This window comes from Dicentrarchus labrax, unplaced genomic scaffold, assembly GCF_905237075.1.
Source record: "Dicentrarchus labrax unplaced genomic scaffold, dlabrax2021, whole genome shotgun sequence".
NCBI lineage: Eukaryota > Metazoa > Chordata > Actinopteri > Moronidae > Dicentrarchus > Dicentrarchus labrax.
Window position 1 is genome coordinate 9,055,972 of NW_026136701.1, and position 15,354 is coordinate 9,071,325.

The 15,354-nt window shown below is 42.2% G+C and overlaps 1 protein-coding gene across 1 annotated transcript in view; it reads left to right on the plus strand.

Moving 5' to 3' along the window:
* Positions 1 to 7,391: 7,391 nt before the first annotated feature.
* ephb3a (eph receptor B3a) overlaps positions 7,392 to 15,354 on the plus strand; it is a 30,138-nt gene continuing 22,175 nt past the window's right edge. Inside the window, exons 1-2 of the mRNA XM_051405249.1 lie at positions 7,392 to 7,944; positions 14,141 to 14,205. Of these exons, the coding sequence (XP_051261209.1) occupies positions 7,881 to 7,944; positions 14,141 to 14,205 (129 nt within the window). The 5' untranslated portion in view covers positions 7,392 to 7,880. The remainder of the gene's footprint in view (positions 7,945 to 14,140; positions 14,206 to 15,354) is intronic.

A 15,354-nucleotide genomic window follows, 5' to 3' on the forward strand; every position in this document is an offset into this window, starting at 1 on the left:
GACCACAAACTCACACAGAGCACTTCACTGTGACCTGCTGTGGCTGCGAAGAGTCAAACAGTTTCTCCATTTGATGCTATGAGGGGGCCAGCCATTTATTAATAACCAGCATTGAGCTCATAGTTAAAAGCACAAATATGTTTACAAGACAGAAACAGCAGGCGCACTGTCTTTCACTCTCCGTCCTCTGTTATCTAATTTGTCTCAGTCCTGTTTGATCGTGTCCCTCCTCCATCTCAGCTGATGAAAAACAATTGTCTGTATTCATTTTCTGCCTCCACTATTCCCCTTTCCTCTCCTCTGCCTTCCTGTGGGAGCCCAGTTGGCTGCGCTCTAGGCTGGTGAGGTATGTGAACATAGAGAATTAGCAAACACGCCAAAGCCAGTAATTGTTAAATTGCAGCAAATGGACCCCATGTGAGCCAGGCAAATAAACTCAGAAATCAGCACAGCTTACACAGACCCAGTTTATCTAAATTCCAATAGTATGCTCAGTAATGGAAAAACACTGTAGAAATGCCATTTCAAATAGACCCCGATGTAATCCCCAGCCCACTGGGGTCCATTTAATCAATGCTACAGACATGAGCATAGAGGAGGAACAGTCTGCAAATGGAAGTGGAGTTCTGAGTCAGCTCACAGGAGATTAAAAAGTAGAGGTGGATGAATAATGGAGGAGGAGAATGGTGGGAAAATTGCCGAATGTGGCGAATCATCAATAACGCCTCCTGTGAATAATTCTGAAGGAAAAAAGACTTCTGCTGAAACTGTCTGTGCCCACTAAAATGGAATTGTTCTTAATTAGTTTTTGCTGTGTATTGCCTCACTCTTTGAGCACTCTTTATTTCGCAGACAAGCTTCCACTCATTTGTGCCTCCGATTACCTGCAATCCTGAGATCTCCAGCTGAAATCACCCCTGCTGTGAAAGCTCCTGAACAATAAGTGACAGCTTTCCACTGATTAGCTGTGAAGTTTTGGGGAGTCAGAGGAAGAGCAGCCGGTGTCTGGTGGAGCTCTGCAACCCCCATGAACTGACAGCTTCATGAGAAGAGTCGATTCAGGAGCAGTTTTCAGACAAACACGACGAGCTCCCCGAACCAACACCAATTCATATTTAATCAATCAGCAGAGCACAGAACATCACGCTGACAGCAGTTTGTGAAAAGCCCAGCAGTGCTTGCGCCCTTAAGCACCAGCTAACAGCCAGCTCTCTGTCTGAACATAATCATGTATCATTACTTCAGCAATCAATGAAGCAAAACGCCACTCCTGCACTGCTTCATGTTGTGTTTCAGCGAGGACTCTGAGCTCTTTATTTCGGCCTTGTTAGCAAACAGGGAGCACAGACAGACAATGACAGATATTCAAATATATGCAGAATAATGTGAAAACTCTTTGGGCAAAGTCTTTTCCTGATTGTTTTCCCCTCATTATCTGTCAGTGTTGTCCTCCCCAGTGTTTGTTGACAGATCATTTTCTGGTTTTTTTTTCTCATCAGCAGCCCTTAAGAACATTAGATTATCTACAAGTTCTGGTTGTTGTGAACCTTGTTTTATTGGTTTTATCGCCAGATTATTATTATTTATTTAATTATTGCCATGGTTGTGCTAATATTTCCACTGTGACATAAAGAGGCTTTAGCTAAATGTTGTGTTTAGAGGGTTAGTTTGATGTCTCACAATGTTATATTAAGTTTTTTTTCATTTCTTGCTAATTTAAGATGGCTGATGCCTTTTCATATTTACTATCCAGACATGAGCGTATTAATTTAATCTAACTATTGGCAAGAAAGCGAATTAAAAGTTGTTCGTTAGAGATTTGTCTGACAGCCAATTTCTTTTTTCTTTCTGTTTTTTATGAATTAAAGTGTGAAAGATTTAGTGGCACGTAGTGGTGAAGTTTCAGATTGCAACTGACCGAACACCCGACTGTGAAGTGTGAAGGAGAAACTAAGGTGGCTGTGAAACGTGCAAAAAACGCAAAAGGCCTTATCTACAGTGTTTGGTTTGTCCCTTCTGGTCTACTGTAGGAACACAGCAGTTCAACATGGCGGACTCATTGACAGTATATACAATGGACAAAGCTTTCAGGTCTGTAAAGTGAAGCCAATGCCTTACAACCTGTATTCTATGTAAAGGCCAGCAGGGGGAGCTCCACAATAACACACTGAGACCATTCACTTTAATGGAGAATGAGTCAACTTCTCACTTCATTTATGAGCTCAGTAAACAGTTTCCTAATGAGTTTATGGTCTCAGTTGCTAGTTTCAAGTCTTCTTCCAAACATTATGATGTTCATTTAGTAAATTATGGTTGAACTTAGAGTAAAATAGACGATATAGCGGCTTATGCTTTTGAGTGTGGCTACCATGTGATTGACAGGTAATTCTCAGTGAGTCCGTCCAACTCAGCACACAAAACTCAGATCAAACTGTCAAACTATGTAGTGCTGATCAAATACGAAGCAAGATTCTGTTACTGCGTTGCCTATTTCACAGACATATTTTAGTGTACTGTTTAGCTGTAATACGATATTGAGTGTGAGCTGCCATTATTTCAAAATGGTACTCCACAAACCATGGGTGACGTCACTATAGGTCCACTCCCCTGGTGTCTGCAGATAAAAACGGTTCATTCTAAGGTAACAAAAACTTAATGTTCCTATATTCAGGTGATTATACGCCAATGAAATTATACTACTATATTCCATTTTTGCCAATAGAACCTCCTAAATGTTACACACTGAACCTTTAATACAAGACAGATACAACTCAATTGTTTCTCTTTGGTAATAACATTACAAGTATGGGGAGACTTCTGTATGTTGGCAACATAAAAAACAATATGAATAAAACGGTCAATACATAATGTACAATAGTATTTTATGTTTTTACATACATGTTTTAGGTTATTATACCAATCATAATGTAAAATTATGGTATTATGGAAATGATAAGGTTAATATAATAACACTGAATCATTTAAGTGATACGCATACCAATTATAGGTCAAAACATTGCTAAATTTGGCTGAAAACCACAAATGGCACTAAATGAAGAGCCAAAAGAGCCAGCTCTAATGCTCAGGCTCACTAAAAAGAGCCAGAATTCCCATCACTAATAAACGCAGACCCCTAAAATGTCAAACTATTCCTTGAACTTGTAGGTCATGTTCATTTAGCTTACAGCAAGCATAACTAAACTTTAATGTTCAGCCGAGGTTCCGAGTTCATTCATGGCCAGTTGTTAAAACATCCTCATCACCCAGGCCATTTAGTAGCTGTTCTGGAGCTTCCGATCATGTTCTTCATCAGCAGGTGGAATTTAACCAGTTGTCATTAAATTGTAGAAGTAAAAATATTTATTAAGAAAAAGACGAGAAGTCCTGAAATTGCTAAGAAAATAATGATAATTTGGCTGCAGTTTAATGACAACTGAAGATCATGTGATACAGTCAAAAGCTACAGAACAGCTTCTTAATGGTTTACCTCCATTTTAGGATAGACTGCCATTTACTGTATTTTATGGGCTACAACATTCTACATAGGCCATTTGTTTCCTGCTGTAGGATATACTGTAAATGATGCATCTATAGGAAGAATATGAATCATAAGTAGGCTATGAATTGTGTTTTTTAGTTTTTTATGCCTTACATTTTTTATTCAAATGATCAATGTTTTAGGTGCAAGAGAAAGGAACATACAAGGAGCATAAACCTAAAACACCAGCAAGGAACTTGCATTCATGAAAATGTAATATGTAGACAAATGGCTACATGTGTCTAACATAAATCCTCAAGTACATCTGCACACATTTCTATGTGCACATGCGTGTTTATTATGCACACACAGAGCAGTGGACTGGACAGACTCCATAATTCACAAGTAGTTTGCAGGAGACAGTCTGGCTGTGTGGAGATGTTCTGTCATCCCCTCTTGTCGGCTTAACACTGCTGTCCCACAGAGCTAGTTTTCATTCCCTCCATCACATCCCTGGCTCTTCATGTCTCCTCTCCATGCTCTGTAAAATATGTATTTTTCCCCCTGAGTCTGAGAACTGATTTCTCATCTGCTGCAGGATGGGAAGACTCTCCAGAGCTGCAATTCTTTATTCCACCTGTCGAGGCAACAACTGAAGCACACACAAGCCCAGTCCAGTCAGCAACTTAAATCTTGTGATTTGACTGCCAGTTCATCATGTCGGAGGGGTGAAAGGTTACACTGGAGCAGCACCTGGAGATACAGTACGGATGAACTTGAAGGCATGACTGCATGGGGCCCCTTTTTCAGCAAGAGAGATACAATCAGTCCCTTTTATTCTCTGCTCAAGAAAGCAAGTATAATGGGTTTGGCACACTCTGCAATCCCCATCAGTCAAAATTTGGCTTGTCAGGATATTCCAAAATAAGAGAAAGAATAAAAATGTACCGCACTGTGTACTTAAGATACTGGGGGAATTCAAGGACTGTTGCAAAGTGTTTTCAGTGTTGTCAAACTGAATTCATTAGTAGATTTGTAAATTTTGTCCAAAACACTCTCTTAGTCTCTGAGGAGCCTCTTAAACACACACAAACAAGCAAGCTAAGAGAGATTTTCAGCAAATAAGAGCTACAGAGCCGCAGCAGCAGCAGCTGGTTTTTGCACTGTCACATATCATTATTTACATGGCCTGTTCATTATGATTGTACTGATGGTGGCTTGAAGGACACCGTCTGTACTTTTTTTTGTCTTAGTTTGAATATAGCTGGTTAAAGAGAGCTGTCCATCACTGGTTTCAGTAGTGGAGGCTGACCCAAGCCTGCTGGGAACTGAACTGTAGTTAATTAGTGCACAAAGCCTGGGGGACAAAAGATACTTGCAGATGGAGGTGGTGGGGGAGCTCCTTGGAAGTGGGGGTTAGGGGGATAAAGCGGGGGATCTTGAGTTTTGTAGCACAGAGGGACTTTTTTGGGGGGGGGGATCTTGTATGTGTGGGTTCCTGTGTCGGTGGGCAGCAGGAGGGGGGTAGAAGCAGTGAGAGTGGGGGCACACAGAGGGATGAATTAGCAGTGTGAAGGGAAACCCTGTGCTCTGAGCCACTACCAGCCAGCACACACACGCTCTCTCTCTGCTGGAACCCGCCAGGGGACAAAGGCCCGGGTGGGTCTGGGGGAAAGGGACCTAAAAGGAGAGACTGCAAGATAGAAACTGCAAAAGGTCAAAGTATGACATGAACTAATGAGGACAGGCAGTCTGTCAAGACTCTTTGCACTGATATCACTTTGATGAGTAGTAAAACTGTATCTTCTTTCATGGACAGCCAGCTAGGAACCTATTATGTTGCTATGGGGCGTCTGTGGTAGAGTAACGAGTTTTCAATGGCATTACTCTAGAGCTACATGCTTTTATTGTGAAATTGATCTACAATAAGGATATTTGTACGATATCCAATCGATCGATTCCGTCGATCAGGCAACGTTAAATCTGTGTAATCGCTTTTGTTGAATCACCAAGTGTAACTCAAATCACAGGTGGTTATCATGCGGTATCAGCCTCAAAGGCAACTCAATAACCCGCGGGAGGCGCTGTGTATCCATTGTTATCAAAGCTCATATTGACATTCTCCGCCAAGGCGACCACAGTCCATTTGATGCCGGAATTGATCGGCGTTTAGCGGCGGTGAGCGGAGCGTCCAGGCCGGTGCTACCTGCTGCCAGCACGGACAAACACTGCGGGCTGGTGGCCGCTTCTGTCTGCTGGCCAACCAACAAACCAGCCTTCTCCTCCTCCTCCTCCTCCTCCTCCCACCTCCTCACCCTCTCATCCTCAGCGCCCCCCGCCAGCAGCGTCAAGCAGCACGGAGACGCGCAGAAGAAACCCGGAAGTGTAGCGCTTTTGACTTCAAAATAAAAGCGTTGGACGTGGTTTTTGGTGAAAATCAATTTAAAGAATAAATTACCATGGGGTTACGTATAGAGCTCATTACTACAGCCAGTGATGTCAGAGGAGGGTGGTGATGACATCACCGGTTAGGATGAGGTCATCTCAGAGAGCACAGCTGCTGTTTTCTACCTGGTGTGACTCACCTTTTAAATGACATATTGATATGAGGTGTGAAAAGAAACAAAGTGATAATATAAACATTTTATGGTATTATGACCACAGACTGTGGGATTGTGTTGTGAAAAATTGCCTCATGGTGGGGCAAATAGGCTACAAATATTAAACTAAACTAAAATAAAATAAAAGTCCTCATTTATTAGTTTTTCTATATGAGTATATATATGTCTATAGTAATGTATATGTTATTGGAAAATAACAAAGCTTCTAAACATATAAACTCTAAGCCCTATCTAATTCTAAAGCCTATAAACTCTACATAAGAGAGGAGAAAGATTATAAGCGAAGCAATACGTTCATACATTTCTAAGTTTACAACAATACAAATTCTTCTTAGACTTTTCTTTTAAGATAAGATTACCTTTATTGATCCCATGCAGGGAAAGATGTTCTAACACAGCTGCATTGTAGCCCATAGATCAGTCACTTTTATATAACTACAACACTACACACCAGAATACAATCATCATATAAATGGGAGACAATGTTTTCCCACTTGCATGAAGCCTACGGAATTGATAGTAAAAATAGATAAACAAACAAACAACACAATAACATTTATAATAATAATAATAATAATGATAACATTGTGAAATATTTCTTTGTACCTGTGAGACTCCATTCTCATCACATCCTGAACACAGTCTGACTCTGACTCATATCATCTCTCTTGTTACCAACTTCAGACTACCTCATTGTATTTAAGCTTTATGTATTTTTGTTCTTGACTATATAATTATGTGTGCTTCATTGAAACTTCAGAACTCTTGTCATAATAATAATAATAAGAAGGCTTGGGGAATAATGGATTACATGTATCTTTAAAAAAAGGTATGTGTAGTCCATTAAAGTTAAAGGTAAAAAAGACGTAATCAGATTACAGTTACATTTAGTAAAAGTGTGGATTATTTATTTCAATTTAAAATACATCAGTTTTTCTTGACACATTTTTAACGTTTCCATTTTCTTTTCTATGGTTACACTGTTGTGTTGTCCTATAGAATACACATACACTAATACTTCTTATTGACATTTATTTTCTCTTGCTTTTATTTACATATTTGGTGTTGAGGTATGCCCAATTACAAAAGTAACAGAAAGTAGTCAAGTTATGTTGCTTACGGTCAATAATAATAATAATAATAATAATAATAATACATGTCGGTGTGTTTTGTCCCCTAAATGAATAAACAAGGTAATGAATAGCACGTAGCCTACTATTATTTTTGAAATCCCGACCGGAAGCTCGACGTCCACCGCGCCCGCCTTGACACTGCCTGCGCCCCCAGCCCCCTCTCTGTGTCTCTGTCCCACTGTTGCCATTCCGACGCACATCCCTCGCAGGCGAGCAACAGCTACGCGGAGTTGGCCAAAGTGGACTACACAGATTCCTCTGCGCGCAGACCCGACTCCACACCCGGCTCTCCATCCTCTGCTCGGGGCGAACAGCAGCAGGGAGATGCGCCCCTGGACAGAGGTTCGGTGTCGGTAAAGTCAGATAAAGAGAATGAGAGTGAGACAGGGCGCAGTGTAGCGCTCCTGTAGCATCGCATCCACCACTCAGGAATAACGGGACCCGATTAAATGCAACAGAAAGAAGCGCTCGGTTATTTCTCTGAGGATTGCTGTCGGTAGAATGGGGCGGTGAGAGCCTCATCGCAACTGAAGTCATGAGAATTGGGAGAGGAACAAAAAGCTCGGCTGCGGTGCTCTGTGTTTGAGTCTCCATCCACCCGAAGGGTCCAGTCTACACACCTTTATTCATGTTGCAAAAGCCTGTTTTATGACAATGGATTACTTGCTGTGGGTGTGCAGCCTCATTGTTCCCGTGGTGCTGGCCGTGGAAGGTACGTCGTTTTTATTTATCTGTATGAATACTTTTATGTCCCGTGAATGAACAATGGGCTGTTTGGATGCATTAGAATATGGCAATAAAAAAAAACACCTTATTGTCAACAAGATAAAATAAACACATTAACACAAGCAAAACCATGTGTATGTACAGGAGCCCACAGTGTGTATTTCTATGACAATGTGTATCATATTGGGGTCAGCCCATTCCGGCTGTTTAAATACCGGATCAGTCATGTATGCTGCTGCTGCTGTAGGTGGAATTACATCTGTAAGCAAGACTCCGTTCATGTTTTGGTTAATTAAAGCTGTTAATATAATGCAGACCCGCTCTGTTAAATAGGCAATTCCGCTGAGTATCAATTTGCTCTCTGATTGTAATCCATGTACACATGTATCAGCACGCCCCGTTCCCTCTGTGTGTGTGTGTGTGCGTGTGTTTGCGTGCTGTGTTTGTTGTGTATTTGTGTGAAGACATCCCAGTGTTTCCATTGCGGCTGAAGGACAGCCCTGTTGCTATTGTCCCTGTTGTTGTCACACCCACAAGCTGAGTGAGGATGCCCACCTGCCCCACCTTTTCTCCCCACAGCACCAGAGGGGTTAGACTCCCACCACAGAGACAGTACAGAGGGGCGTCCCTCTGAAACAGAAACACACTCCTCATAAGATGAATGCCAAAGGTTTCAAACCTGCTGGTGGGTCCTCCCACCAATCAGTGCTGTGGATGCTTAAACACAGACCGGAGCGGATCAATCCCGGCCCCTGAAGCTCCACTGGGACACACATGTGAAACACATTAGATGACAAGTGTGAATTAAAGGTCAATGGCTTAACAAGTATGCTGCAGCCCACCGAAGCTCCCTCCATCACCGAGGGAGTGTTGCTCCAGGGAGAAGCCCACCCCTCGCCACCGCCGCTACCCACCCAGCGACTCCTCTCTGAACTGTAGCTACATTTCTCTGCCTTGCACCCCTCCCTCCCTCCCTCCCTGCCTGTCCAATCTGCCTCTCCTGGACTGTGGCCAGACTGATCCCTCATCAATTCTGGTGTCAGCAAAGTAAATCAATGCAGCGGTAGCAGCCCTCCAACTCCCAGTGGGCTCTCATGCCGTGACGATCAGACCCGTTTCCCCAACTGGACCACTAGCTGTTACTTAAAGCTCAGGGGTTAACTAATGTTTGTCCTCTGAGGATAAACATGAAGGGCAGATCATCGGATGGGTTTAAACGAGGGGGGAAAGGAGGCCTTTTTTTCAGTGAGTTGCGTGTCGTTTATTTAGCTGCTTACTCAGTGAATTTCGACACATGGCTTGAATCTGGAATTTGTTTTTTTTTCAGACTGGCAATTGTTTGCGCATGGATGATGCAAGCTGGACTGCAACTTGAAGTGTGTGCTTATTTACAAAAGCTACAGTGATGACTTATCTCCAATTCACACCAACAGACTGCTGTAAAAGCCTCAGCAACTGTGACATTTTTATGTTGTATTGCTCTCATTTACAGTCAGCGTTTACTGTAGTCTTATTTTAAAAGCTCATAAACTAGATGGATGACCACTCAGAAAGCATTTTATAAAAGGATCTACAGGACGTAGACGCGCGATCGTAGGAAAAGCATCAGGAGCAGGTTTTCTGACGGTTTTCAGCACAGAGCTTCATTTACATTTTCCTGCTTTCTGTACATCAGAATATCAACAAGAATTATTATTGTAAAAGCAGATGCAAGAAGCCCCGAAGAAAGATTAAATTAGGTCAGCTTGACTTATTCAGGAACTGCTCATCAAGCGTCAAACTGGGCATCACACTTGACTGTTACCACTGTGGTTCTATAAAGAGGAACATGCACTCAAATACAAATGAAGCGTTGCTTACAATGAGCTCAGACGTCAAGAAGAATCTCCTGATTTGCACCTTTTCCATAAGCACGAACTTGATCATCCTCCGATCACTGATGATGATGTTTGGCTGTTAATATTTCATATGTTTGCTTGTTGGCAGTGTCATTGTAGTACAAGGCGAGGCCTCCCTCTTTCATGATGCACCCGCTCTCACAAAGTGAATAAAACATTAGCATGTGTGAGCTCCCAAAGCGCACTGAGAATACAGAGTTGTGTGGCATTTGGGTTCCAGCGGGCGATCAGAAAAAACAGTAAATGCCATGGGTGGTGATGCTCTAAAGTTCCCACTGCAGCATTGTTTTCTTACCCCAGGGGCAGAATGACTCCACTGCTGCTGTAGTTTTATGGGAGTGGAGGAGGATGTTGGGGGGGGGTTCTGGATTTGAGTTATAGCAGCAAGGCGATCTCAGAGGTATTGTAAATTTGACAGGAAGGGGTAGAACTCTGGAACAAATGGGATCTTTTTCAATCTTAACCGGTTTCTAGGATTTAGTGAGTTGACGTTAACACACTTTGGTGCACAGGGTTGTTGTTGAACGATAACCTCTTTCAAACGGAAATTTTAGTGTTTTAGAGCAACACGTGTCTGGACTCAGATGGTAAGCTTGAGGATGCACCGTGTCACCCCCTCCGTCTGGCTTATAATAGTTTTAAAAAACAACGACTTTAAAATCATTGTAGAGAAATTCAGTCTTCTCCTAGGTCAAAGGTCAGGTTGGGATACAGGAAAGCGCCTCCAGAGCTGCTAGGGATTTAGTATCTTGCTCAAGAGTGCTTCAGCGGGGTGAAATCCTGCTTACACAGGGGCTTGAACCCAGCTTTCACAGATGTAGGATGGTCAACCTGCTGGCCCTCAGTGTGTGAGGTGAAGCCTGTTTAAAGGAGCATCAGCTCAGACCCGTAGTTAGCTGAGCCTGAGCGATTCTGCCTCTGTTGCCTTCGGGCACCAGGAGAGAAGAGGGATGGGGTGACGCACCGGATCAGACACCCAAGGGACGGGCTGGATCAGCAGCATGTAGTCCAGGAGTATTCACTCAGCTGTGTGCCACTGAGGGCCGAGTGTAGCCAAGCAAAGACAACAGCCGCTGATTTCACTGATTAGTTCCTCCTCTCTGGCTCAAATCGTAGTAATCAGTAAAACAACCTTGTTCACAACCGTATATTTGGGTTCGACAACTGAAGTTATTAGCTGCTGTCGCTCGTGTCCCTACACACACAAGAATAGAGGACAGAGAATGCGTTTATAAACGAGGAACGGGGCTCGGTGTTGTATTTAAAGCTCTGTCAGTAGATGTACATTTGCTTTGTGCATAGAAATTACTTATTATTATGCAGAGGAAAATGGAATTTCCATTGTCAACAAAGATGGAGGCGCACACTTATTCATTTTGAAATTTAGGAATAGGCCGTTTAAAAGGCTGTTATCTGCTCATAAAAGAATTCTGGTTAAAGCTACAAACCACATGCTGAACTAATGCAAGATTCCTGTTGCTCACTATTTAGAAATGATCGAGTCACTGTGAGTTCATGTGATTAGTTAATGCTTAATGGCTCATCACATAATGATTGTTAATTCAAATGTACTTCATACACTAATTTATATACCACCAAATTAGCTGGAATCCAGTTACACAGGAAAGGGCTTTTCAGAGCTACGCATGTGATCAGCTTGAAAACAGAACTGTAGTTTGCACTCAGAACTATGAAGATGTTTATCAGAGTGGTAGTCTAATATGCTAAACATCTACATGTTGCTGCATGACTAATTGATGATCTATTAAGCATTAATTAATCACATAAACTCAAGAGTGGTTTCATCATTTCTTCTGGTGATAAACAGGAATTCCTGATACTTCCTGCATTAATTCATGCTTTAGATAATCAGGAATCACAATTTAGTTACGGTCCAGTGGGTCACATATACACAGGACATATATAATACAATATAATATTCATTGGTATGTTTTTATTAGTGTATAATCGTTTTTGTTTTTGTTATCTTAGGATGACCCTTTTATATCTACAGACAGCACAGGTCGCCCTCCATGGAGTCTGCCATGTTGAACCACCATGTTTCTACAGTAGCCCTGAACGGACAAACCAAACACTGGCTCCAGATAGGGTCTTTTGTGTTTCTTTTGAGTTTCACAGACACCATAGTTCCTCCTACACACTTTACTCCCAGGTTGTCAAATACAGACGCGAGTGGTGTTCAGTTAGTGGCAATCTACAACTTCACTGCTAGATGCCATTAAATCCTACTACTATTACTTTAAGGGAAAAGTTGAACATTTTAGGAAATTTACTTTGTCCCTTTTTTGTCGAGTGTTAGATAAGAAGGTTGATGCCACTCTTAATGTCTGTCGGCTAAATATGAAGCTAAAGCCAGCAGTGGGTTAGCTTAGCTTAGCATAAAAACTGTGGTAAGGGCAGGGGGAAAGCTAGCCCAGCTCTGTCCACATTTGGTAACAAAACCCAAATGTAGTCTGACATAACAGTGATTTGTTGTTTTTACACTGATAGGCCGATTTTATTTGCTAGCCCAGCCAACTCTTTCCCCCAGTATTTAGCTTCTACCGCTAGCTTCATATTTAACAGAACAAGAGCGGTATCAATGTTCTCATCGAACTCTTGGCAAGAAGGCGAATAACCGTAATTCCTAAAATGTTAACCTTTGAGCATGTATTTTCTATCTTTATTACAGATAATTTCTCAGATCAAGATGGATCATTGTCTGTCAAACATGACATTATTATTTTTGAAGGGGACCAAAATACTCTGAGAACATTTTGTACATAGTTTATGACTGTGCATCAAAGACCACTTGTCAACTCTTGTCAACTTGTTTTCCATTTACACACACAGCCAATCTCATTTGCATAGAAACAAAGAACTAGGAAGTCCTACTACTTGCTTGTGGTCTTGTCTGTAACTGCAGTGTAAATGTGAACACATGAAGCACTAAAATGAGGAGAGATAACTGCATTTAATGCAAGTATGATTTGCACCTTCTTACAGTCTTTGGTTACAGTGGAAACGCTCATTTGCTTGACTCTCCATGGCACACAGTGAAACACCACAGATGCAATCTATCCCGTTGGATGTAGTGATCACTATTCATTATCTCTATAAAGAAGAAAAGCCATTGTGGTTTCTCTAATGAACCCACAGCACAGACACTGTAAACACTGCACATATCTCTAGCTCAGCAGCTACAGATGGACCAGTGATCTCTTCACTCAATCAAACAACTTCTATTATTGACACACAAAAGCCAAGGACACATTGCACTGTAACTCTTCTGTCTTTAGAGCAAAAATGCAAGGTTATTATGAATATACAACACTATCAGAACAAAGCCATGTTTATTGGAACTGGTTTTGCTCTTGTACCACTCAGGACATGCTATTTGTTTACCCCATCACGCCCTCCTTTAGCACCGTTATCAACGACTTGTGAGCAAATGGTGCACAGCAGGCGTCGTGTCATTGAGTCTCCATGAAGAAAGTGTAATTGTTTCAGTAATTATGTGCTAACAACAACAGAACAATGGGAGTCAGCGTGGTCACAGCTGTATATTGAGGACCTAGAGAGGGGTTGCTTCTTCTGAGGTGTTAAAATGAACTTGCTGGACCACCAGGTGACAACTGATTGACAACCTGACAACAATGCTCATTGATCCTGCTGTTTATTCTCTGCCTCTGCCCTGATTGTCTGCCCAGCTCTCACCTCCTCGCAAAGTCGTAAACAGCCCGGTGACAAAAACAACTGCTCAGATCACCTGTTTGACAAATCTCAGCCGAGAGGCATCACGCACTCGGCACCGGCGGATGCTCCCGCTCACCCCCCTCCCCAAATGTGATATATTAAATTTGCCTGTGCCTGTATGACCTCTCTGAACTGGTGCTGCTTAATGGAATTCTTCCCACTGAAGGCATCTTGGAGGATGCTTTGTTCCCAGCTCCACAAATGAATATTGAAAGGAGTGCATTTGCGAGTGCCAAACACAGAGAGAGAGAAAGCCTTAATTAGGCGGCATCACAGATATGCCATGATTGTCAGTGCTTTCAAAAACTGAGTGCATGTGGGTGCAGGTTTTAAAAGAGAGGGAGAGGAAGTTTTACCTGCATCCTTTGTCAAGCAGGGGGAACTTTTTGTGTGTGTGTGTGTGTGTGTGTGTGTGTGTGTGTGTGTGTGTGTGTGTGCTCCTTAATGCCTTGCAATAATCTGGTTTCTCCTCCTCACACCATTTAATTCAGGTTCATCAACCTTCCTCCTACTCTTTTTTTTTTGCAGAAACCCTTATGGACAGTCGATGGGCAACCACAGAGCTGGCTTGGACCACGTTCCCAGAGAGTGGGGTGAGTTAGTGTGTGTGCATGTGTTTCATTTGTTTTGTGTGTGTGTGTGTGTGTGTGTGTGTGTGTGTGTGTGTGTGTGTGTGTGTGTGTGTTTTTGTTCCATTTGCTTGTTAATAGAGCCCAGTCTGCCTTGAACAGCACACCTCCTACTGTTTTATATCTTTGTTTTTGCCGTGTATGTTTGCTTTCTTGGATACTAAAAAGCAAATGAGAAACACACTGTGTGACATTGTTCAGAAGAAATCAAGGGTTTTCAGTATTTAGAAAATGCTAAAAGCTTGAGGAACAAATATAGTACTTTAAACAAACAAATGAGCAAACACGCAGATACACAAAGTAAATCCCCACAGTGTGTAAGGACTATTAGGTAGGCTCTACCTTGTGTGTCTCCCCAGGATAGAGAGCCTGATAATTGAAAGCATGTGTCTGTGTCTTTTATAATATGGGCCCAAGAGCGCATTACAGGCAGAAATTAAGGTTTTCAGTTGATACCCCCTATAGGAATGGTGAGAAAATAAAACAACATGAATTTGACCCCAGGGCTAACAGCCTGACAGACCTCCCCCACTCCCGGCCGGTGTAATTTGTCTTCGCTACGTGAGCGCAAAGTCAGTCAATGGAAATGGTGGGTTTCCATGGAAACGATCTTCGGCAGCCCTCCTCCTTCCTTCTCTTACAAGGGCCGGCTCTGAATGTCCTAGCATCCATGAAGTCATATGTCACGACTGGTGAGGCAGCCCCTCTCCTCGCGCCTGACAAGCCCATACGTTCGGGGGCCGGCAATTATCATATTTGTCAGGTAGTGCATCAACGTGTTGCTGGTGATTTACGACGTCTAATGCTGACTCTTGGGCTCATCGTTTGGGAATAAATTGCACAGGAGCTCAGAGACGTGAGATGAGTTATGCATTATTTTCTTCCAGTTGAGATAATCAATATTTAGGAAGCTCATTTGTTATGGAAAAGAAGCATTCAGTCCAAGGGGGAATTAGGAAAAAAATCAAAAAAGATTGACTTCTCACAAGGTTATTTCCTAATGGACTAAATTTATTGATCAATGAAGCCATTTATCATTGCCTGTAACGTTAGCTACCATTTATACCAAGACTAGTGTTAATAATCTATAAAGCTTTACATTGACATGGTTCT